The following is a 26,734-nucleotide window of genomic DNA, read 5'->3' as shown; positions in this document are numbered from 1 at the left end:
TAATGAGATTGATTAGTGTTGCACCATTATTTTTACATAATATAACCATATACAATTTCATTATCAAATGACTTAGGAGTGATGGATTGTGCCATCCCCGTGGCGTCCGCAATGGATTAGTCCACTGAGACAGGCGTGAATCAGACTGGTGTCTTGTGCACCATAAAAATAATAATTGTTTGTCACATGCAGCACTATAAGGTCTACAGCAGTTGTAGACCTTACAGTGAAATGCTTACTTACAATCCCGTAACCAACAATGCAGTTTAAAAAATACGAATAACAAATAAAAGTAACAAGTAGTTAAAGAGCAGCAGTAAAATAACAATAGCGAGACTATATACGGGGGGTACCGATACCGAGTCAATGTGCGGGGCACCGGTTAATTGAGGTAATATGTACATGGAGGTAGAGTTAAAGTGACATAGATAATAAGAGTAGCAGCGGTGTAAAAGGGGGGGGGCAATGCAAATAATCTGGGTAGCCATTTGATTAGCTGTTCAGGAGTCTTATGGCTTGGGGGTAGAAGCTGTTTAGAAGCCTCTTGGACCTAGACTTGGCGCTCTGGTACTGCATGCCGTGCAGTAGCAGAGAGAACAGTCTATGACTAGGGTGGCTGGTGTCTTTGACAATTTTTAGATCCTCCTTCTGACACCACCTGGTATAGAGGTCCTGGATGGGAGGAAGCTTGGCCCCAGTGATGTACTGGGCCGTACGCACTACCCTCTGAAGTGCCTTGCGGTCGGAGGCCGAGCAGTTCCCATACCAGTTAGTGATACAACCAGTCAGGATGCTCACGATGGTGCAGCTGTAGAACCTTTTTGAGGATCTGAGGACCCATGCCAAATCTTTTCAGTCTCCTGAGGGGGAATAGGTTTTGTCGTGCCCTCTTCACCACTGTCTTGGTGTGCTTGGACCATGTTAGTTTGTTGGTGATGTGGACACCAAGGAACTTGAAGCTCTCAACCTGCTCCACTACAGCCCCGTCGATGAGAATGAGGACGTGCTCGGTCCACCTTTTCCTGTAGTACACAATCATCTCCTTTGTCTTGATCACGTTGAGGGAGAGGTTGTTGTCCTGACACCACACGACCAGTTCTCTGACCTCCTCCCTATAGGCTGTCTCATCGTTGTCGGTGATCAGGCCTACCACTGTTGTGTCATCAGCAAACTTAATGATGGTGTTGGAGTCGTGCCCGGCCTTGCAGTCATGAGTGAACAGGGAGTACAGGAGGGGATTGAGCACGCACCCCTGAGGGGCCCCTGTATTGAGGATCAGCGTGGCGAATGTGTTGTTACCTACCTTTACCACCTGGGGTCGGCCCGTCGGGAAGTCCAGGATCCAGTTGCAGAGGGAGGTGTTTAGTCCCAGGATCCTTAGCTTATTGATGAGCTTTGAGGACACTGTGATGTTGAACGCTGAGCTGTAGTCGATGAATAGCTTTCTCACTTAGGTGTTCCTTTTGTCCTGGTGGGAAAGGGCAGTGTGGAGTGCAGTAGAGATTGCATCATCTGTGGATCTGTTAGGGCGGTATGCAAATTGAACTGGGTCTAGGCTTTCTGGGATAATGGTGTTGTGAGCCATGACTAGCCTTTCAAAGCACTGGCTACAGACGTGAGTGCTATGGGTTGGTATTCATTCAGGCAGGTTACCTTAGTGTTCTTGGGCACAGGGACTATGGTGGTCTGCTTGAAACATGTTGGTATTACAGACTCAGACAGGGAGAAGTTGAAAATGTCAGTGAAGACACTTTCCAGTTGGTCAGCGCCTGCTTGCAGTACACGTCCTGGTAATCCGTCTGGCTCTGTGACCCTGTGAATGTTGACCTGTTTAAAGGTCTTACTCAAATCAACTGCGGAGAGCGTGATCACACAGTCGTCCGGAACAGTTGGTGCTCTCATGCATGTTTCAGTGTTATTTGCCTCAAAGCAAGCATAGAAGTAGTTTAGTTCGTCTGGTAGGCTCGTGTCACTTTGCTCTGCTTCCCTTTGTAGTCTGTAATAGTTTGCAAGCCCTGCCATATCCGACGAGCGTCGGAGCCTGTGTAGTAGAATTCGATCTTAGTCCTGTATTGACACTTTGCCTTTTTGATGGTTCGTTGGAAGGCATAGCGGGATTTCTAATAACCTTCTGGTTTAGAGTCCACACCTTGAAAGCGGCAGCTCTATCCATTAGCTCAGTGCGGGTGTTGCCTGTAATCCATGGCTTCTGGTTGGGGTATGTAAGCACGGTCACTGGGAACGATGTCATCGATGCACTTATTGATGAAGCCAATGACTGATGCGGTGTACTCCTCAATGCCATAGGAAGAATCCCGGAACATATTCCAGTGTGTGCTAGCAAAACAGTCCTGTAGCTTAGCATCTGCTTCATCTGACCACTTTTCTTTATTGATCTAGTCACTGGTGCTTCCTGCTTTATTTTTTGCTTGTGTTCAGGACTCAGGAGGATAGAATTATGGTCAGATTTGCCAAATGGAGGGCGAGGGAGAGTTTTGTACATGTCTCTGTGTGGAGTATTTCTTTCCCCTCTGGTTGCACATTTAAGCTGGTAGAAATTAGGTAAAACTGATTTAAGTTTCCCTGCATTAAATTCCCCGGCCACTAGGAACACCGCCTCCTGGATGAGTGTTTTCCTGTTTGCTTCTGGCGGAATACAGCTCATTGAGTGCGGTCTTAGTGCCAGCATTGGTCTGTGGTGGGATGTAGATGGCTACAAAAAATACAGATTTAAACTCTCTAGGTAGATAGTGTGGTCGACAGCTTATCATGAGATACTCTCCCTCAGGCGAGCAAAACCTTGAGACTACCTTAGATATCGTGCACGAGCTGCTGTTTACATATGTGCATAGTCCACCTCCCCTTGTCTTACCAGACACCGCTTATCTATCCTGCCGATACAGCGTATAACCAGCCAGCTGTATGTTGATAATGTCATCATTCAGCCACGACTCCATGAAGCATAAGATATTACAGTTTTTAATGTCCCGTTGGTAACATAAAAAATTGCGACTGCTCGATTAAAGATATCTCGGTCGACCAACAGCCTATCGACCAAACAATCGACCAGTTGACAAAATGGGGTCAGCCGTACTGAATGTATCATGCTTTGCCTAATTTATATAGTACGGTAGTGTCCATTCAGTCTCTTTTCCCAGTTTATTTATGATGTTGTATATCATTCTGTGGTTCTACCTTTACTCCTTGTAGGACATTCAGTCAGAAGAAAGCTGCCGTAGAGAGGGACTATGCCCAGGTGAGTATCTCTCTCTCCGTCCTTCCTTCTCTCTCTCTCCGTCCTTCCTTCTCTCTCTCTCTATCCCTCTGGAGGCGTGTTCATTTCTGCATGCGGATGCCATTTCATTGTGGCGTTGCTGTCTTCAGCTTTGGGGCACCCAAAAAATAACTTACCTCCCACAAAGGCGCCAATTGCTTCACCATACGAGGTTCGGGTAAGGTTGCGGTTGTTGGGTGGATCTGGGCTCAGTTGTGGTCCGATGCATTTCTCATCTATCACAGAGGACCACTTTTAAAGGTTTTTGTCTCAGTTGTGGTGTTTTGTGTGGCCCACTTCCTTGTCGTCGAGTTGTTTATACCACAGTTTCCTGTGGATGTCAGTTTACTGTCTGAAAATCCCCCCTCTTCTTTGGTCTTTTCCGGCTTTGCATCCCTGTGTGGAATGTAAACCATTACTGTGAGAAAAGAGGGCCCTGACTTGGGAGTTCCCCCAACCAGGCAGTACCCAGCCACTTCATTGTGTGTAATATGGTGTGTAATATAGTGAGAGGGCGAAAGAGATTGCTGTTGTGTGTGTGTTTTTGTTTTGTTTGAGGATTTCATTCACACCCTGCTCATATACTATTCATTCAGTGCCTTCAGGAAGTATTCATACCACTTGACTTATTCCACATTTTGTTGTGTAACAGCCTGAATTCAAAATGGATTTAAAAAAAATCTCGCACATCTACACACAACACCCCATAATGACAAAGTGAAAGCATGTTTTTACATTTTTCCCCAAATGTATTGAAAATGAAATACATATCTTTTTTCAACGGTATTCCACCCCCTAATTCAGTACTTTGTTGAAACACCTTTGGCAGGGATTACAGCTGTGAGTCTTTCTGGGTAAGTCTCTTAGAGCTTTGCACACCTGCATTGTACAATATTCACACATTATTATTTTCAAAATGCTTCAAGCTCTGTCAAATTGGTTGTTGATCATTGCTAGACAACCATTTTCAGGTCTTGGCTATAGATTTTCAAGTAGATTGAACTGAACTCTAACTAGGCCACTCAGGAAGATTCAATATCATCTTGGTAAGCAACTCCAGTGTATATTTAGTCTTGTTTTAGTTTATTGTCCTGCTGAATAGGGAATTCATCTGTGTCTGGTAGAAAGCAGACTGAACCTGGTTTTCTTAGGATTTTGCCTGTGCTTAGGTCCATTCTGTTTCTTTTTGATCCTGAAAAACTCCCTAGTCCTTAACGATTACAAAGATATCCATAAAATGATGGTTGAAAATATGGAACGTTTTTCAACCGAATCAGTGGAATGAATATACCCCTTATCACATGCAAACACAGTTTACTTTCATAGCAGCCACATACAAACAGAATGATCACTTTGCTCGTTGTAATTCCTTTTTGCATCTACGTGCTCTCCTCCTCACCTTTTCACTCTGCCTGTGGACTTCAGTGCACAACACATGCCGTCTGTGACCAGGCCCAAAAAAAACTTTACAAGCCAAACCTTCATATTATAACCGCTACGCTCAACACACAGCCTACATCGTTGTCACCATATTATCTAACGTCATAGTCTACATAGCTATTAGAACTAACGCATTAGTAAACCATGCAATCATGCAGTACAGTCAAAGGCCGTTTAGCAGTTACACCGGTGGCAATAAATTAATAAAACCGAAAGCTTACCTTGACTTGGAAAGGTTCTAGTGTTGGACAGCCAGCTAGCTAACATAGCATCCCTATCTGTTTGAGCCGGGTGTTTTGTTTGAGTAGGCTAAACTAGCGAAGTAAGTGAAAAGTAAAAAAAATACCATGAATTATAGCTAGCTCTCTCTCCCTCGCTCTTTCTTCTCCTTAATTTAAGAAATGAATTTGTTCAAAACTGTTCAGCTATTGTCTTTCTCTCTCTTTGAGTCAACTACTCACCACATTTTATGCACTGCAGTGTTAGCTAGTTGTAGCTTATGCTTTCAGTAATAGATTCAATCTCTTTGATTGGGTGGACAACATCAGTTCATGCTGCAAGAGCTCTGACAGGTTGGAGGATGTCCTCCGGAAGTTGTCATAATTACTGTGTAAGTCTATGGAAGGGGCTGAGAACCATGAGCCTCCTAGGTTTTGTATTGAAGTAAATGCACCCAGAGGAGGATGGAAAATAGCTGTCCTCCAGCTACACCATGGTACTACCCGTGAAAGTGCTGTTGAGGCTACTGTAGACCTTCATTGCAAAACAGTGTTTTAATCAATTATTTGGTAACATATGAATATATTTAAAATAGTTTTATCTTAAAATGATAGTTTTTTTTATGTTTCACTACTTTTTATGAAATTTTACGAAATTCGCCTTCCTCTGAGGAGCCTCCGCTGCTGTACAGGCTTCCTTCTTTTCACTCTGTTAATTAGGTTAGTATTGTGGAGTAACTACAGTGTTTATTTTTACCCATCTACCAATTTTTGGTTCATTGGAAAACCTTCCCTGGTATTTGGTACACACTATTCAACAGCCAGTGAAATAGCAGGGCGGCAAATTCAAAACAACAAAAATCTCATAATTCAAATTTCTCAAACATACAACTATTGTATCACATTTTAAAGATACACTTCTCATTAATCCAACCACATTGTCCGATTTCAAAAAGGCTTTACGGCGAAAGCATAACATTAGATTATGTTAGGACAGCGCTGAGACAAGAAAAACCACAGTCATTTTCCAAGCAAGGAGAGGCGTCACAAAAACCAGAAATACAGCTAAGATTAATCACTAACCTTTGGCGATCTTCATCAGATGACACTCCCAGGACTCAATGTTACACAATACATGTATGTTTTGTTCATATTTATATCCAAAAACCCCATTTTACATTGGCGCATTATGTTCAGAAAATGTTTTGCCTCCAAAACCTACAACCTTTCAAAATAGCTTTACGGCGAAAGCACATTGTTCAATATTCTGAGTACAGAGCTCAGACATCAAAGCAAGCTATACAGTTACCCGCCAAGTTCTGGAGTCAACAAAACTCAGAAATAGTATTATAAATCTTCACTTACCTTTGCTGATCTTCTTTGGAATGCACTCCCAGGTCTCCCACTTCCACAAGAAATGTTTGTTTTGTTCGATAAACTCCATATTTATGTCCAAATACCTCCGTTTTGTTCGCGCATTCAGATTATTGAGTCAGCTCTTATTTTCTCCCCAGTCACAGTAGAAGCATGAAACCACGTTCTAAAGACTGTTGACATCTAGTGGAAGCCTTAGGAAGTGCTAAATGAACCCTAAGTCACTGTATACTGTATAGGCAATCACTTGAATAACTACAAACCTCAGATTTCCACACTTCCTGGTTGGATTTGTCTCAGGTTTTTGCCTGCCATATGAGTTCTGTTATACTCACAGACATCATTCAAACAGTTTTAGAAACTTCAGTGTTTTCTATCCAAATCTACTAATAATATGCATATCCTACCTTCTGAGCCTGAGTAGCAGGCAGCTTACTACGGGCATGCCTTTCATCCGGACGTCAAAATACTGCCCCCTACCCTAGAGAAGTTAAGCACATTTTTGCAACTGAACTTATTTAGGCTTGCCATAACAAAGGGGTTGATACTTATTGACTCAAGACATTTCATCTTTTCCACTTTGACATTATGGGGTATTATATTGTGTGTAGGCAAATGACCAAACATCTCAATGTAATAAATATTTAGTTCAGGCTGTAACACAATGACATTTGGAAAAAGGGGTGTGAATACTTGCTGAAAGCACTGTATGTACCACATTTTTCTATATATGAAGAGTCACCCTCAAGACAGAGCACTTCCAAGACCCTTTCTCACACCCACTCTAAACCAACACTTTTATCCGGCTGAAGATTCAGGGTGCAACACAACAAAACCATAAATAGCATGCAAGTCTTTTGTGCACAATACACAAACATGTTCGCACACACACACACTATAAACAAGGACATTGAATAATTCTCATCACATCATCTATTCACTAATAGCATCTTTGTGCTACTTCCTGTGTAGTTGTCATGCCCTGAAGCCATCCTGTAAACAATGTATTACTGATGCTTGTCTAGGGTAATTGGATATGCAACTGCATAAAAACAATACACAGCATGCCATACATGAATGGTGATATGTTCCTACAACCTTACGCTCCGGGGAATTATTTCCTTGGTGCACCATAACAAACACTTTTCTGCCTCGATTTGGAGCCAGCCTCATAGTCGTGTGACTAGCTCAGAATTTGAATTGATTATCATGTCACTCAGGGATCCACACACCCTAAGTCCCAAAGTCCCACACTGTTACCACTATGCGCCAGCATTTTGAGCCTGGGGGCAAGATTATGTAAACGCGTGCGCACACACACTCTCCAAACAACCCCCACTCAGTAATATATAGTCTCTATCTCATGGAGATGTCAATCTGAGAGAGACTGCATTAGGAAAGTATTCAGACCCCTTGACTTTTTCCACATTTTGTTAGGTTAGCCTTTTTTCTAAAATGCATTAAATCATTTTTTTACCTCAATCTACACACAATATCCCATAACGACAAAGCAAAAACAGGTTTTGAGAATCTTTTTCAAATTTATAAAAAATAAACGTAAATATCACATTTTACGAAAGTATTCATTCCCTTTACTCAGTACTTTGTTGAAGCACCTTTGTCTTATGTATGATGCTACAAGCTTGGCACAGATGTGTTTGGGGAGTTTCTCCCATTCTTTGTAGATCCTCTCAAGCTTTGTCAGGTTGGATGGGTAGAGTCGCTGCACAACTATTTTCAGGTCTCCAGAGATGTTCGATCGGGTTGAAGTCCGGGCTCTGGCTGGGCCACTCAAGGACATTCAGAGACTTATCCCGAAGCCACTCCTGCATTGTGTTGGCTGTGTGCTTGGGGTTGTTGTACTGTTGGAAGGTGAACCTTTGTCCCAGTCTGAGGTCCTGAGTGCCCTGGAGCAGGTTTTCATCAAGGATCCTGACTAGTCTCCCAGTCCCTGCCACTAAAGAACATCCCCACAGCATGATGCTGCCACCACCATGCTTCACCGTAGAGATGGTGCCAGGTTTACTCCAGATGTGACGCTTGGCATTCAAGCCAAAGAGTTCAATCTTGGTTTCATCAGACCAGAGAATCTTGTTTCTCGTGGTCTTGAGAGTCCTTTAGGTGCCTCGTGGCAAACTCCAAGAGGGCTGTTATGTGCCTTTTACTGAGGAGTGGCTTCCGTCTGGCCACTCTACCATAAAGGCCTGATTGGTGGAGTGCTGTATAGATGGTTGTCTTTCTGGAAGATTCTCCCATCTCCACAGAGTAACTCTAGAGCTCTGTCAGAGTGACCATCGGGTTCTTGGTCACCTCCCTAACCAAGGCCCTACTCCACCAATTGCTCAGTTTGGCTGGGCGGCCAGCTCTAGGAAGAATCTTGGTGGTTACAAACTGCTTCCATTTAAGAATAATGGCGGCCACTGTGTTCTTGGGGACCTTCAATGCTGCAGAAATGTTTTGGTACCCTTCCCTAGATCTGTGCCTCGACACAATCCTGTCTCTGAGCTCTACGGACAATTTCTTCAACCTCGTGGCTTTGTTTTACTCTGACATGCATGGTCAACTGTGGGACCTTATATATATATAGACAGGTGTGTGCCTTTCCAAACAATGTCCAATGAATTGAATTTACCACAGGTGGACTCCGATCAAGTTGTAGAAACATCTCAAGGATGATCAATGGAAACAGGATGCACCAGAGCTCAATTTCATGTCTCATAGCAAAGGGTCTGAACACATGTAAATAAGGTATTTGTTTTTTATTTTGTTAATACATTTGCAAAAATGTCTAAAAACCTGTTTTCCCTTTGTCATTATGGGGTATTGTGTGTAGATTGATGAGGGGGAAAAAAGTAATATAATCAATTTTAGAATAAGGCTTTAACGTAACAACATTTGGAAAAAGGGAAGGGGTCTGAATACTTTCCGAATGCACTGTGTGCTCTCTGGGTTGTATACATTGGGGCACACCTTAGCTGAGCATGTCTTATAGGACAAGTTTAGATAGTCCCCTCCTGTTTTCTTTTGTTTGGGGCTTAATGAATACACCACCTGGGTCATTTGATTATGGCCATTTTGATTTCCCTGAAGAACACACATTTTCCCTAGGTACAGATCTAGGATCAGCTTCCCATTCCTCAATTCTCACCTTATCCATTAGCTGTGAAAATGCTAAACTGACACAAGATCAGCGTCTTGGATTTACCTTCACCTTACACCAAGCGCACACTGTAGTTGCCAAGCATGAGGATTGTCAGTACATGCAATCAATATGACTTTTCCAACATGTTTCAATGACATAGTTGTTTGCTTGTGATGATGCAACAGGATGCTTTTTCTCACTCAGCTTGCAGCTTTTGTCTCTGAACTGTCTATTGGGTTGTGTTCATTAGGCACCAAATGTAAGAAAACAGTCAAACAGGGAGGGACTACCTGGACTTGTCCAATAAGAAGCACTTGTAGTCATTTTCCATTGTAAAACATTTCTAAACGTTTGCCCTAATGAACTGGTAGAAGCAGCAGATGGCTTTTTTGGGCGCCAAATTAGAGATGAGCGTTAGACTGTTGAATCAAAGCAAGTCACAGTGGACTCTGAAATGCTTATTGTTCTCTAACTTACCCTCTTCCCTTTTGCATCTTCTCTATCCCTCTCTTTTTCCTCTCTGTCTCTCTTAACACCTGCATGCTGCCATGACCTGATTGATATTCAAATCACAGTAAGTGATAAAATGACCCCCTCTGTCCCTCATCCTTACCCCGTCCTCCCATTCCCTCCTCCCTCTGTCTGTCCATCCCTCCCTCACCCCCCACCACACCATTCAGACATGTCCGCTCTGCTGGCTACACTCTGTGACTCCCACAATGGCTGGGTTTGTGGCGGTGGGTTTGGCCATTTGGAACTTTGGCACCAGAACCCAGTGACACCAAAGGGTTCAGAGACTGGGCCTAATGTGTGTCAGGATGGGAGTGTGTCCCTTGTGGATTGAATTTAGCCTGGTCCCAGATTGGTTTGTGCTTTATAGCCAATTCCTATATTTATTTGGTATGGCAATGACCATAGAAGTTGGCAAGACCGCACAAACCAATTTGGGACCAGGCTAGATTGCTGTAGGGAGGTGAGTTCAATTCAATCAGTCAGTCAGTGTTTGAGATGGACAGTTAGCAACTGCAGACTGACTGATCTATAAATCATAATGAATAGTCATTTTGGATGCCAGATAGTAATTGATCTCAAACATGTTCGGTCGGTAGGCCTTCAGGATGTTAGTAGGTGATAGAATGCAGGCTAGCTATGTTTAGGTCAGACATTTGCCCAAGTTGCCATTTCGATCACCTGTCTCTGTTCACCTGAGAATGTGGTCCGTATAGCAGTGTGTGCGCGTCTGCATGACTTTGCACCCTCGCATACCGAAGGCCCCACTGGGGGGAAAAAGCCTGAAATATTTCAGTTGGTCTTTGTGTTTACTCTGCAATGCTATTTCAGTTCCTCAAAGCTAAACCTCACTGCCGGCAAGCGGTATTTCAGGGGGTGTTACTGTGGTTTAAACTAAATGAATTACATTACAAAATAAAAATGAGCCCAACTCAGCATAAATGTGCTGCAAGCCTGCAGCAGCCACCACTTAACTATACCCATGCTCTAGGTGAATGAGTCCATGGCTGCATCTGAAATGGCATCCTTTTCCCCTATATATATATATATATATATTATTAGTGCATTACTTTTGACCAGGGTCATGAGGTGGAGCCCTTAAGTTAAACTGTCCAATCATTTCTAATCAGTGATTACTTCAAAGAAGGAAGTCCCCAGGCCCCTTGTTCTTTAACATCCGCCCTTCTAAAATGTAGACGTACTGCAACTTTGACCTGTGGTTTTCTAGGGTTGTGTTCATTATGGCACACCGTAACAAAACGTTTTGCAACAGAAAGCGAAATTGAATTTCTTATTGGAAACTTTCAGCTGAAGAACATACGCACATCAAGGTACTTTTCACAGGTGCTGGAGTTATAGGCAAACTCATGGAAAACAGAAAGGAAAATGCTGCACACTGCTGCTCCTGCTCCCAGGTGATTTTTATTTATAATTGTATTTATAAAGACCCTTAGGTCTTCATCAGGCATCCATATCCCAGGAGGGGGTGGAAGGTCCTATATATATAGGGTCAGTACTCAGTAAAAAATATATAACACAGGTTCACAATATTAAACATTCAATGTATCAAAATATATGATCACACACAAGGAATGTGATATATACAGTTGAAGTCGGGAAGTTTACATACACTTAGGTTGGAGTCATTAAAACTTGTTTTTCAACCACTCCACAAATTTCTTGTTAACAAACTATAGTTTTGGCAAGTCGGTTAGGACATCTACTTTGTGCATGACACAAGTCATTTTTCCAACAATTGTTTACAGACAGATTATTTCACTTATAAATCACTGTATCACAATTCCAGTGGGTCAGAAGTTTGCATACACTAAGTTGACTGTGCCTTTCAACAGCTTGGAAAATTCCAGAAAATTATGTCATGGCTTGAGAAGCTTCTGATAGGCTAATTGACATCATTTGAGTCAATTGGAGGTGTACCTGTGGATGTATTTCAAGGCCTACCTTCAAACTCAGTGCCTCTTTGCTTGACATCATGGGGAAATCAGCCAAGACCTCCGGAAAAAATTGTTGACCTCCACAAGTCTGGTTCGTCCTTGGGAGCAACTTCCAAACGCCTGAAGGTACCACGTTCATCTGTACAAACAATAGTACGCAAGTATAAACACCATGGGACCACGCAGCTGTCATACCGCTCAGGAAGGAGATGCGTTCAGTCTCCTAGAGATGAACGCACTTTGGTGCGAGAAGTGCAAATCAATCCCAGAACAACAGCAAAGGACCTTGTGAAGATGCTGGAGGAAACGGGTACAAAAGTATCTATATCCACAGTAAAACGAGTCCTATTTCGACATAGCCTGAAAGGCTGCTCAGCAAGGAAGAAACCACTGCTCCAAAAGCGCCATAAAAAAGCCAGACTACGGTTTGCAACTGCACATGGGGACGAAGATTGTACTTTTGGGAGAAATGTCCTCTGGTCTGATGAAACAAAAATAGAACTGTTTGGCCATAATGACCATTGTTATGTTTGGAGGAAAAAGGGGGAGGCTTGCAAGCCGAAGAACACCATCCCAACCGTGAAGCATGGGGGTGGCAGCATCATGTTGTGGGGTGCTTTGCTGCAGGAGAGACTGGTGCACTTCACAAAATAGATGGCATCATGAGGATCGAAAATGATGTGAAGATATTGAAGCAACATCTCCAGACATCAGTCAGGAAGTTAAAACTTTTTTGGGATAGGGGGCAGCATTTGGAATTTTAGATGAAAAGCGTGCCCAAAGTAAACTGCCTGCTACTCAGGCCCAGAAGCTAGGATATGCATATAATTGGTAGATTTGGATAGAAAACACTCAAGTTTCCAAAACTGTTAAAATAATGTCTGTGAGTATAACAGAACTGAAATTGCAGGTGAAAAACCTGAGGAAAATCCATCCAGGAAGTGCTATTATTTTGAAATGGGTGTTTTTCCATTGAAAGGCTATCCACCATTCAAAGCGATAGGACCCAGATTCCGTTCCCTATGGCTTCCACTAGCTGTGAACAGTCTTTAGACATTGTTTCAGGCCTTTTTTCTGAAAAATGAGGGAGAATGAGCAGTTTCAATGAGAGGCCAGTGGAAATTCCCCAACCTGTTTGGTGCGCAATCCCGAGAGTGCGCCTTTCGTTGTTTATCTTTTATATTGACGACGCTATTGTCCGGTTGAAATATTATCGATTATTTAGGCTAAAAACAACCTGAGGATTGATTTATAAACATCGTTTGACATGTTTCTACGAACTTTATGGATTCCATTTAGAATTTTCGTCTGCCTCTTGTGACCGCATTTGAGCCATTGGATAACTGAACAAAATGCGCCAACAAAATTGAGGTTTTTGGATATAAAGAGGGACTTTATCGAACAAAACCAACATTTATAGTGTAACATGGAGTCTTGTGAGTGCAACCATACGAAGATCATCAAAGGTAAGTGATTAATATTATTGCTATTTCTGACTTTCGTGACTAATGTACTTGGCTGCAAACTGTTTAATGTTTTGTCTGCTGAGCGCTGTCCTCAGATAATCGCATGGTTTGATGTATTGCACTTGTGATTTCATGAAAGTTAAATATTTATAGTAATTTACGTTGAATTTGGCGCTCTGCAATTTCACTGGAAGCTGTCGAGGTGGGACGTTAGCAAGGAGGCCTACAAACCTGACTCAGTTACACCAACTCTGTCAGGAGGAATGGGACAAAATTCACCCAGCTTATTGTGGGAAGCTTGTGGAAGGCTACGTTTGACCCAAGTAAACCATTTTAAAGGCAATGCTGCCAAATACTAATTGTGTGTATGTAAACTTCTGACCCACTGGGAATGTGAAGAAAGAAATAAAAGCTGAAATAAATCATTCTCTTTACTATTATTCTGACATTTCATGTTCTTAAAATAAAGTGGTCATCCTAACTGACCTAAAACGGAATTTTTACTTGGATTAAATGTCAGGAATTGTGAAAAACTGAGTTTAAATGTAGTTGACTAAGGTGTATGTAAACTGCCGACTTCAACTGTGTGTGTGTGTGTGTGTGTGTGTGTGTGTGTGTGTGTGTGTGTGCACACAGTACCAGACAAAAGTTTGGACACACCTACTCATTCAAGGGTTTTTCTTTATTTTTGACTATTTTCTACATTGTACAATAGACATCAAAACTATGATTTAACACACATGGAATCATGTAGTAACCAAAAAAGGGTTAAACAAATCAAAATATATTGGAGATTCTTCGACGTAGTCACCCTTTGCCTTGATGACAGCTTTTCACACTATTGGAATTCTCTCAACCAGCTTCACCTGGAATGCTTTTCCAACAGTCTTGAAGGAGTTTCCACATATGCTGAGCACTTGTTGGCTGCTTTTCCGTCACTCTTCGGTCCAACTCGTACCAAACCATCTCAATTGGGTTGAAGTCAGGCGATTGTGGAGGCAGGGTCATCTGATGCAGTACCATCACTCTCCTTCTTGGTCAAATAGGCCTTACACAGCCTGGATGTGTGTTGGGTCATTGTTCTGTTGAAAAACAAATGATAGTCCCATAAACCAGATGGGATGGCATATTGCTGCAGAATGCTGTGGTAGCCATGCTGGTTAAGTGTGCCTTGAATTCTAAATAAATCAATGTCACCAGCAAAGCACCATCACACCACCACCTCCATGCTTCACGGTGGGAACCACACATGTGGGGATCATCTGTTTTCCTACTGTGCGTCTGTGGTTGGAACCAAAAATCTGAAATTTCTACTCATCAGAGCAAAGGACATATTTCCACTGGTCTAATGTCCATTGCTCGTTTATTGGTCCAAGCAAGTGTCTTCTTCTTATTGGTGTCCTTTAGGAGTGGTTTCTTTTAGCAATTCGACCATGAAGGTCTGATTCACGCCGTCTCCTCTGAACAGTTGATGTTGATGTGTCTGTTTCTTGAACTCTGTGAAGCATTTATTTGGGCTGCAATTTCTGAGGCTGGAAACTCTAATGAACTTATCCTCTGCAGCAGCGGTAACTTTGGGTATTCCTTTCCTGTGGCGGTCCTCATGAGAGCCAGTTTCATCATAGCGCTTGGTTTTTACGACTGCTCTTGAAGAAACGTTCAAAGTTCTTGAAATTTTCCGCGTTGACTGACATTCATGTCTTAAAGTAATGATGGGCTGTCATTTTCACTTTGCTTATTTGAGCTGTTTTTGCCATAATATGGACTTGGTCTTTTACAAGTAGGGCTTTCTTCTGTATATCTCCCCTACCTTGTCACAACACAACTGATTTGGCTCAAATGCATTAAGAATGAAAGACATTCCACAAATGAACTTTTTAACAAGGCACACCAGTTAATTGAAATGCATTCCAGATGACTACCTCATGTAGCAGATTGAGAGAATGCCAAGAGTGTGCAACGCTGTCATCAAGGCAAAGGGTGGCTACTTTGAAGAAATTCAAATATAAAATATATTTTGATTTGTTAAACACTATTTTGGTTACTATGTGATTCCATAAGTGTTATTTCATAGATTTGATGTCTTCTATTATTCTACAATGTAAAAAAATTAAGAAAAACCCTTGAATGAGTAGGTGTCCAAACATATGACTGGTACTGTGTGTGTGTGTGTATAGATTATATTCAATTAGGATAAAAACTATAATTTGGACAATTTTGATACTATAAAAACAGTTTCAAGTCAAACTCCTTGTTAAGGCCAAGAGGAGAGACTGTTGAGCCTGTGGATCCAGAAAGATTCTGTTTGAAGAAGTTTCCTGTCAATGTCCCCTCCCCTGCATGACATCTTGACCAATTCTCTTCCAATGTATCTCAGAGAACTAATAGGATGTCTAGCTTGTACAAAATGAACAGCAACCAGATTTTTTTTGTCTCCTGTCCGTATATTGCCGCGGTGCTCTCTGACCCGGGTCTTAAGGCTTCAACTGGTTTTCCCTATGTAAGATAGACCACAAGGACATTTCAACATGTAAATGACATTGGTGGACATGCAGGCAATCAGGCCTTTGATCTTAAATCTTTGTCCTGTGTGGGGGTGGGTAAATTGGTTACATTTGTATGTGAAGCTGCATTCAGCACATTGGCTACATTTGTAATTAGCCTTTGGAACCTTGTCCAAGAGAGTATCCTTTTTCTCTGGTGGATAAACAGATTTCACCACAATGGCTCTCACATTTGGGGGTCTTTTAAAGACCATACGTGGGGGATATTTAAAGATGGGTTTCAATTGTGGGTCAGTATCAATAATGTATCAGTGCTTCCTGATTAATGTCCTTGAATGCCTTCCCCAACGGTGAATATTGGGTGAAGCATGAGGGGACATGTTCAGATTTTTCTTAAACTTTTGGTTTGAATGCTTTCCGACTGTGTTAGTCCTTCAAAAACGATCATTGGCATGTTTTACCCAAGTGTCTTTGTACCCCCTTTCCTAAAAGCGTTGTGTGGCCCCTGGTCTATTTCTGCTAAGAAGCATCAGAGCTGCATATTCGTCTGATGCGGCTGAATTGACTTATAGGGAGACTTTTAATAAGTGGACGTGGATGAAAGTTGTCACCTCTGAGGGTGTTTTTGTCTGTAGGTTTCCTATAGAGATCTGTAGAGAGGGAGGTTTTGTCCTTAACCATCACATCAAGAACTGATTTGTGATAGTTCATTGTTAATGGTGAAACCAAGGTGTTCGTTCATAGAGTTTAGATAGGCATGGAATTCCAGGAGTTCTTCCTGGGTCCCTGTATAGATCCAGAAAATATCTCAGAATTAGGAGAATAATGGAGAGAAAATGGTTAAGGTCTGGATCAGCACCACCAGTTTATCAAACATTCCTAGATATACGGTGCCTTCGGAAAGTATTCAGACCCCTTGACCTTTTACACATTTTGTTACGTTACAGCCTTATTCTAAAATGAAATCATTTTTTCCTCATCAATCTACACACAATACCCCATCCGTTTCGTGCCTATTGAACACGACCCAGACCAAGGTTATCATGGAAAGCCTTGGAAGCAGCAGTATCGGGAGGTAGAAAGTGGGTCAGAAGTTCAAAGGTTAAAGGTCTTCTCTCTTCTTCCTCCACCGCAGGCTCTACACAAGCTGTCCAATCAGTACCTGAAGAGGGAATGGCCAGCCAGCCTACCAGAGGAGCCCACAGACCACAGGTAAGACCTCTCGTCACCGTGGCATCATCAGAAATCGTATTGTCTCACACTCTCCCTCAGGTGAAATGGACAGCAGTTAGTGTTATTTTTCCATAATCATGCTTACCAGTGTATACAATTATGCCCAATTGTAACTGTATAAACAACACAGTAGAACATAAATGTATTTGTCTCCATAACAGTTTAATGTTTATTTGTGTGTGTGCATGTCGTCATAGGAACATGTACACGGTTTGGAAGGCCTACTTGGAGGGCACGGTGCAGGTGACCCAGTCCAGGATCACGGCCTGTGAGAACTACAGGAACCAGGTTTCGGACCCGGCCAAGACTGCCAGGCTGCAGAAGGAGCATCAGCTCAGGAAGGTATGGAGGCCAAACCAACACAACATGGCTTAGCTTTGCATAGTTTGCAGACTCTCTCCTGCTCTCGCTCCTCTTTCCTGCTCTCATGTCTTACATTGGATGTATGTCTCCATTTATACAGCTGGGGAGTTGAAACCACTGAAACAATTCAGGATGGTTTTTTTCTGCCTTAAGGGGAAGTACGCTGTTCTTTGGATACCAACCAGTGTATTTACAGTGCCTTCAGAAAGTATTCACACCCCAGGACTTTTTCCACATTTTGTTGTGTTACAGCCTGAATTAAACATTTATTCAATTTTAGAGTTTTTGGTCACTGGCCTACACACAGTACCCCATAATGTCAAAGTGGAATTATGTTTTTAGAAATGTTTACAAATTAATAAAAAATGAAAAGCTGAAATATCTTGAGTCAATAAGTATTCAACCCCTTTGTTATGGCAAGTCTAAATAAGTTCAGGAGTAGAAATGTGCTTAACAATTCACATAATAAGTTGCATGGACTTACTCTGTGTGCAATAATAATGTTTAACATTATTTTTGAATGACTACCTCATCTCTGTACCCAACACATACAATTATCTATAAGGTCCCTCAGTAGAGAAGTGGATTTCAAACACAGATTCAACCACAAAGACCAGCGAGGTTTTCCAATGCCTTGCCAAGAAGGGCAGCTATTGGTAGATGGGTAAAAAAAAAAAATATTTATAAATCCCTTTGAGCATGGTGAAGTTATTAATCATACTTTGGATGGTGAATCAATACACCCAGTCACTACAAAGGTAACGCAGTTGCCAGAGAGGAAGGAAACCATTTCACATGTGGCCAATGGTGACTTTATAACAGAGTTTAATGGCTGTGATAGGAGAAAACTGAAGATGGATCAACAACATTGCAGTTACTTCACAATACTAACCAAATTGAGAGTGAAAATAAGTAAGTCTGTACAGAAATATAAATATTCCGAAATATGCATCATGTTTGCAACGCAGCACTAAAGTAATACTGCAAAAAATGTGGCAACGCAATTAACACTTTGTATTTAGGACAAAAAGTTATGTTGGGGCAAATCCAATACAACAAACACATTACTGAGCACCACGCTCCATATTTTCAAGCATAGTGGTGGCTGCATCATGTTATGGAAGGGGGAGTTTTTCAGGATAAAAAATCAACTGAATGGAATTAAGGACATGCAAAATCCTGGAGGAAACCTTGTTTTAGACTGCTTTCCACCAGACACTGGTAGATTATTTCACTTTTCAGCAGGACAATAAGCTAATACACAAGGCCAAATCTACACGAGTTGCTTACCAAGAAGACAGTTAATGTTCCTGATTGGCTGAGTTAAAGTGCATTCGGAAAGTGTTCAGACCCCTTGACTTTTTCCACATTTTGTTATGTTACAGCCTTATTAAAAAAAATCCCTCATCAATCTACACACAATACCTCATAATAAAAAAATAGAAATATTACATTTACATAAGTATTCAGATCCTTTACTCAGTACTTTGTTGAAGCACCTTTGGCAGCGATTGCAGCCTTGAGTCTTCTTGGGTATGACGTTACAGCCGAGAGCTGCCCAACGAGCCTACCAGACGAGCTAAATAATGTCTATGCTCGCTTTGAGACAAGTAACACTGAACATGCATGAGAGCATCAGCTGTTCCGGACGACTGTGTGATCATGCTCTCCGCAGCCGATGTGAGTAAGACCTTTCAATTACCAGGACGTGTACTCTGAGCATGCGCTGATCAACTGGCAAGTGCCTTCACTGACATTTTCAACCACTGTCCGAGTCTGTAATACCAGCATGTTACAAGCAGACCACCATAGTCCCTGTGCCCAAGGTAACCTGCCTAAATGACTACCGACCCGTAGCACTCATGTCTGTAGCCATGAAGTGCTTTGAAAGGCTGGTCATGGCTCACATCAACACCATTATCCCAGAAACCCTATACCCAGTTCAATTTGCATAGCGCCCTATAGCGTGATCTCATTGCACAGGTTCAGGTAGTATCCTCCCCCATTTTACTCCATTCAGAGACATTTTCACCCTACTGAATACACCCCTGCTTCCCTATCAGCTAGTTGGCCACACTGCTGCCCTACCAAGTTGGTCAGGCTTTGACCAACACTTGGTCTCTAGTTACCTCTGTCCAGTCTCCACATTCCACTGGCTACCATCAACAAGCACCCTTTGTTCACCCTGACTAACCTAATAAGAATATTACGTTAGCTCTTAGGACATCTTAGAATGGGTTACCAATAGACAGGCATGCATTTCCAGGCATGTTAACTGTATTGGCAATGCATCTGAATATAGCCAAGTATTAGGGATGTGCATCATTCCCTTTCAAGACGATTGGATACGTGTCTAGATACAGGAACTATACATTTTAGTTTGTAACGATTCAGTGCAATTCGGTTTGATTAGAGAACGAATTGATTTGATGCATTAACATTTGTTGCATAAATACATTAATTTACCATTCTAAATTAAAATATGCTGCTGATGGAGCTCATGAGCGGGGCCTCTGAGCTGGATCTGTCTGAGATTACTTCTCTGTGTAAAAGATACGTGTGTTAGGGATTCATATTTTACAGAGAATCTACCAAGTTTCAGTACTGGCAATAATTCATATTTATCCTGAGAGTCCCAGGAAATACCATAAAAATCAGAAACGCCCATTTTTGAAAGAGTTTAAAACCAAGATATGGTCACAATGCCAGGTTTCTCCCAAAATAGGAGGGGTGTTGCGCCACATTGCCAGCTAGGCTGCTCCACTATGTAAAGACTTTTCAGCAAGTGAAACTGATATTTAGTAATGATAGAGTAACTTTGATGGCCAATGACGTTGTGAAACAGGCAGTTCTTAAATTCCGAGTTTTATCATGTTGCTTAATTAATTCAGCGCATTTCAGCAGTAGGCCTAGACTAACTTTTCACGGAATGCGCTGAGGCAGAGAGTGCAACCCCGAATGTAGCATTGCCTAATCATACCAACTGTAATCAGACAAAAGTCAAATGACCAAAGTTGCTAAGCTTGCTAGCTAACCTCCAACGAATGACAGAATATCTCCTATTTGGCTAAATCGAATTGATGATTTTACAGATGGCAGATCAGCTAATGAATAATGGGGAGATTAAGACAGGAAATTGTTTAAATAAGCTATCTTAACGGGGACCAGCTCCGAAAAAAAAGACATAAAATGTAAATAATCATATAATAAATATATATATCGTTATAATCGGACTGTTTTCTGATTACGTTCTCTACCGAAGCTGTCATATGAGCAGCGATATGAGACGGCACAGAGAAGCGGGGGAATGTTATAGCTGTATTTTGACATGCATAGGCGAGACGTGCTTTGATAATGCAACCTATGGATTACAGAATAAAGTTGGTATTTTTGGGTTTCAGTGGAAAATAGCCTATAGGCTCTATATAAGGCTATGTGAGTCAATAGATAAATAGTACACTTGATTAAGGCTACATTGTTGCATGGTAAATGTTTCTGATCAGTGATGAGCAAACGAAGCCAGAGATCAATTAACCAAATATACAGACAGATTTAGTGAAACAAAATCACGTTGATTATCAGACAAGTCACAGGCTTTTTGTCGGAAGTAGGCCAGGCTGAAGAGCAAAATCAACTTGTATAACATGCAAGAAAAATGTTCTAATCAGCCAATATATCAGCAAACTAGAATAAAGATGATAATTAGTATGCACCTTAATGTAGCTAACATTTCACTAGCCTAATTACCAAATATCAAACAGAGATTCAGTGAAAACAAAAATCTGACATGAATGGATTAGTCTAGACGAGTCCCCCACTCTTGTCTCAAAGTAGCACGACGGCGCTGTCCCAATCAAAACAATGCTGAAATAATAATCTAGGTGACCACACGCACGACTATTGCTTTTAATTAATATAACTGTTGGATATTACTTTTGTCATCATTCAATTGATCATAACTAAAGTGCGTTTTCCTCTGCGCTTTTTCTAGGCCCAATGGCCGTCTCCTCACTCCGCTTTTGCCGCATTGTTCTCAAAACCAGTTTAAATCAATATAGTCTACTGTTTTACTGCTGGCTCATTTCATTTCTGTGATGTCAGACCTGGGCTCAGGCTTCAGCTCACCGGGCTTGGGTCGGACCGGGATCAAATTTTCAGTTCTGATGAGAACTCTAAACTGCATTCGTGTCTCATGCGCAGTCCGGCAGTGTGAATTATGCATGTGCTTAGAATTTATGGTGACTTTGTGAAGTAAATACGGTATCCTGAAGGCTTCCATGCAACAACCAGTTTTTTTTTGCACGTTATCCAATCTGCTGCTGCTCATGTGGTGTATTTTGTGGAATTGCAGCAGTGCGACATTGGGGGAAAATGTTGTAATATCCAGGGTCTAGTCATTAAAAATAATTCAGGAAATGTTAAGTATTCCTGGCAGTGGTGGTTCTAGACCATTTCAACTGGGGGGGCCAAGCTGGGGCCAGTTGTACTGTTAGAGGGGCCAGTTACATTAGACGTTATTGTCGTCATATCGTTTTCTTCACTGCATTGCAGGCATTAGCAGGCAAAATACATTTACATTTACATTTTAGTCATTTAGCAGACGCTCTTATCCAGAGCGACTTACAGTAGTGAATGCATACATTTCATACTTTTTTTTTCTGTGCTGGCCCCCCGTGGGAATCGAACCCACAACCCTGGCGTTGCAAACACCATGCTCTACCAACTGAGCTACAGAGATGTTCACCAAGGCCATGTTCACAGGGGCACTGCCCCCCCCCCCCAGAACCATTCCTGGGATCCCGGTTACCGGTGTTAATCCTGTGTGTGTGGCTTACTTTTATTTTGGTAAAGCACCATTTTCAACAACGCATAGATAACAATAACCTAGGAAATTACAGAGGTTGTCATTCAAATAATAAGGCCTAATATTGCTCAAGATATTTTACCATTTGAATAATGAAGGTGCTGCATACCTTCCGTGAATCTTTACATCCCTACCAAGTATATCTCACAATTAATAACTGTATGTAACCACTTGTTTGTCCAGTGTATTGATCAACTGACATATATATTCTACATCACCAAAAGTATCTTGGATGCCTGCTCATTGAACATCTCATTCCAAAATCATGGGTATTAATATGGAGTTGGTCCCCCCTTTGCTGCTATAACAGCCTCCACTCTTCTGGGAAGACTTTCCACTAGATGTTGGAACATTGCTGCAGGGATTCGCTTCCATTCAGCCACAAGCATTAGTGAGGTTTTATTTATATATATATATATATAATTTTAGTTTAGTTTAATAATGTTGCATCCTATGATGGTGCCACGTTGAAAGTCACTGAGCTCTTCAGTAAGGCCATTCTACTGCCAATGTTTGTCTTGGCTGTGTGCTGGATTTTATACACCTGTCAGCAACGGGTGTGGCTGAAATAGCCGAATCCACTAATTGGAAGGGGTGTCCACTTTTTTCCTTTTTTTTTTCCTTTATTTAACTAGTCAGTTAAGAACAAAATCTTATTTTCAACGACGGCCTAGGAACAGTGGGTTAACTGCCTTGTTCAGGGGCAGAACAGCTCGGGGATTTGATCTTGCAACCTTTCGGTTACAAGTCCAATGCTCTAACCAGTAGGCTACCTGCCGCCCACATACTTTAGTGTGTGTGTATATATATATATATATATATATATATTGAATTTCACCACATGAGATGTTCTGTACCATATATTGATAATGGTTTGTTTAGTGTATATACACATACTGATAACCTCTGGTTGTTGTTTGCTTAGTGTATTGACCAGCTGACGCTGGTGCAGGCAGAGCTGCAGGACTCGGTGAAGGAGCTGGCCAAGACCAGGAAGAAGTACCAGGAAACTGAGACCATGGCCCAGGCTGTCAGAGACAAGGCTGAGCAGGATGCCAAGTATGTACAGTACATGCAGACATACACACTATGTCCAATCCCAAATCCCCCCGTACAGCCTTGTGGAGATCTGAGAGGATCAGATGGGTAAGAAATCTGGCTACAATTCCACCAAACCTATCGGAGGTAAAAGGGGCGCTATTACCGTAATGCTACCTATCTGTGTCTGCTCAGATGTACAGGAGTGAAAATGTAAGACTTTTGGTTGGAACCACTGGTCTTGTGTGACTCGGTTCACATACATGATCCTTCTCTCCTTCTGTTCTGTCCAGGTCCAAACTGAGTATGTTCCAGTCCAGGTCCAGTCTGCAGCGGGCCAGTATAAAGGTGAGAGCATTACATTAATACATTTTATGTATGGCCAATTGGCCATGACCACAAACTCGACTGCATAGGGGCCCAAAATAAATTCTGTTGTAGCATCAACCTATCAAACTAAAGATGACATGGAATGCCCCCATGAGTGTGTTTATTATTCTTTATTTTTCACCAGCTAAAAGCCAAAAGGAGTGAGTGTAACTCCAAAGCCACCCACGCCAGGAACGACTATCTGCTCACGCTAGCAGCGGCTAATGCTCACCAGCAGCGTTACTACAACACGGACCTGATCGACTGCATCAAGGTGAGGCGTCAGCACACACGTGTATGGGCATTCCAGGTCATCTTTTTGTTTGCAGTCGTGCTGCATATCTCAGACGATTGCTATGACATAGTTTGCATGACTGCAGAAACAGACAACTTGGAACACCACCACTAATGTGCGAGTGAGTGAGATGCTGGCTTATTGCTGCATTATTGGTCAATTACAAGTTAAGTTCTTAACTTATTTCCTTGTTGCCCTGTGCTCCTCAGGTTCTGGATGGGGGCATCTATGAGCAGGTGAAGGACTACCTGGTCTCTCTGAGCCAGACGGAGCTGGAGGCCTACCAGGCTGTCCACGACACCTTCACTGTCGTCCTGGAGAGCTCCAACGCGGTGAGGGCATGGAAACTAGCCCACATATTAGCTTTAATTGAACTAGGCTGCTACCAGATCTGTTTGTGCCGTCTTGCAGACTCCTAATGTCCTAATGAGGAAAATGAGCAGAAATTGGAGTAACAGCGCTGGTTCAGTCAGTGGCCTTGCTTGAGACCTGAAAACTCACATTCCCCTGAGCTAATACCTAGGCTTTAGCTCAGATGGCTAACAGTCTTGTGGGGTGTAGAAGACCCGAGTTTGAAACCTAGTCGGTCATATTCACATTAATACCATGGTTTAGGTCCTTATTTTTCCATCAAAGATTTAGAGATGACCATCTACCTATCCCAATACTCTATTGTGTTACTAGCTATTCTGTTACCCCTCAGCTATTGGCCTCTCGTAGTCCAGATCTCTTGGTCTTCTTGCTTTTCTGTAACCTGACCTTGGTTTACAGTTCATTTCCTATCAGACCAGCGTGACCGTATATCTCTGGCGAAACAGCGAGCTCCGGGTGCCCTGTTTTTTAACAGTGGTCAAATTTCGACCCGTTGACCCATATGGATATTTTTCACTGTGACACCACACAGCAGCCTGTGTGTGTGTGTGCGTGCATAGTTTGGAACCTCTCTCAAGTCATCTTCCTGTGAACCTTGAGGTGACCGTGAATCCTCCCCCATGACTTTGGGTCATACTGGGCTCTGCTCTGACCGTCAGTGGTCCTTGCATGGCCCTGGCTTAAATAAGATCTGTGTGGTTGCCCGCCAATGACATAATAAACCCTCAAAGGATTGAGTAAAGCCTCTTCTGTCATGATAATGATATTTTATCTATTCAAATCCCTTCATGCCTCTGCCAGATTATTAGATGCCTCTATTGTGCTCTGAGTGTGTGCGTGTCTGTGTTCTCTCCAGGTGACGCAGGACTTCCAGCAGCAGCAGTTTGTACAGGAGAACCCAGTGTTCCACAGCGCCCCAGCCATCCCCTTCCAACCCAGCGACACTGACAAGGTGGGGAGTAGTGCTATGCTAACGCTACTGTTCTCATGGTACGTGGTGGCTAGTGCTACGCTACACACTAGCTATGCTAAAGCTTCCCGCTCATAGAACCACTGATCATTCCTCACTGCTAGGCTAGCTAACTTGCTTTACCGTACATGCTTCTGTGTCTGTGTAACACAATTGAATAGGAAAGCTCACTTTTCAGCTTGAATTGCCTCCACCCGCGCCATCGAATTGCTAGCTTTTTGGTGGTAAAGCTGGCTAAAGCATTGCGAAACAGAGGGCGACAAGATCAATCTCAGTAGCGAACTTGTGAGGGAGGAAACAATGCTATTAAACGACACTGACGTCTATTACAAGTGGTGCATGTGTATTGGTGAGTGTGTGGAGTGTGTTTGTTGAGCGCAGCTTTGTGTGTATTTATGGTGTGTGTAAGACATGTGTGGGTAGTGCATGTGTATGGCGTGTGCGTATATGGTGTGCCCGAGGCCCCGTGCTTTAGGAACCTGTTCTCAGCTGACTCAGTCTGTCCATCTGCCCGCCAGTGCACTCGTCCACACCCTCCTCCACCCGCACCCCTCCTCCCATCCCATCCGCCCCTCCACTACACTGGACAAATTGTTAGAAACCTCCAAGGCCCTCGTTGTTGTTTTCCTTGGAAGTCAAACAAGCGGTGGCCTGTTCCTAAAGAAAACATTTAGTGATGCAGTTGCCCCCTCCACCTCCCTGTGCGAGACGACGGAGGGATCCGGAAAAGAACTGCACTGAAAGAGGGGCCGGAGGGGAGTGGGGGCGTTTTGCAGGCAGGCAGGACCATGGACGGCCTAGGCATCTGTGAAAAGGGGGCATTGTAAGGGGGCCTCGTCAGTGTGCTCACTCCAACCCCCTGCCTTCCTTATCCCTCCTCCACTCTTCTACACCTGGCTGCCTCAGCCTCTAACAGGAACTAGGTGTGTCTCTCCTCTCATTCACTGATTTATGGGCCTTGCGCACGGTCCACATTGTTTCTCTCTCTCTCACACACACACACACACACACACACACACACACACACACACACACACACACACACACACACACACACACACAGAAAACTCGGCGCTCCACCTGTGGTGCTCTTTTTCCCTCTTCAACCTGTAGTTGGAAAAACCATATTTTTAGCTGAGTGCACATTTCAGTTAATCTGCCATTTGGACTGTGTTCATTCTTGTGTCAAGGGTCAGCTCTGTGCACATGAAGCATGCCAGGGATCATCAGTCATGGGGGTTGACCTATACACCTCCTGAGTAGAGGTGAGACCAAACCTCCTGGTCCTGTTGTGTGTCCATCATCCCAACCAGCCAGGGCTCTGTTCATTAGTGTGCGATGGAAAAC

At 42.7% G+C, this 26,734-nt stretch overlaps 1 protein-coding gene across 2 annotated transcripts in view; it reads left to right on the top strand.

Annotated features, from left to right (window-relative positions):
* The window catches only part of LOC115154122 (F-BAR and double SH3 domains protein 2), a 51,409-nt gene that overhangs the window by 9,229 nt on the left and 15,446 nt on the right, over positions 1–26,734 (top strand). For both annotated transcript variants that reach the window (XM_029700025.1, XM_029700026.1), the window contains exons 3-10: positions 3,211–3,256; positions 17,019–17,095; positions 17,314–17,458; positions 23,269–23,402; positions 23,675–23,729; positions 23,896–24,024; positions 24,255–24,377; positions 25,274–25,369. In XM_029700025.1, the coding sequence (XP_029555885.1) occupies positions 3,211–3,256; positions 17,019–17,095; positions 17,314–17,458; positions 23,269–23,402; positions 23,675–23,729; positions 23,896–24,024; positions 24,255–24,377; positions 25,274–25,369 (805 nt within the window). The remainder of the gene's footprint in view (positions 1–3,210; positions 3,257–17,018; positions 17,096–17,313; positions 17,459–23,268; positions 23,403–23,674; positions 23,730–23,895; positions 24,025–24,254; positions 24,378–25,273; positions 25,370–26,734) is intronic.

Source organism: Salmo trutta, chromosome 19 (assembly GCF_901001165.1).
Source record: "Salmo trutta chromosome 19, fSalTru1.1, whole genome shotgun sequence".
Taxonomy (NCBI): domain Eukaryota; kingdom Metazoa; phylum Chordata; class Actinopteri; order Salmoniformes; family Salmonidae; genus Salmo; species Salmo trutta.
This window is presented reverse-complemented; position numbering and strand designations above follow the sequence as displayed.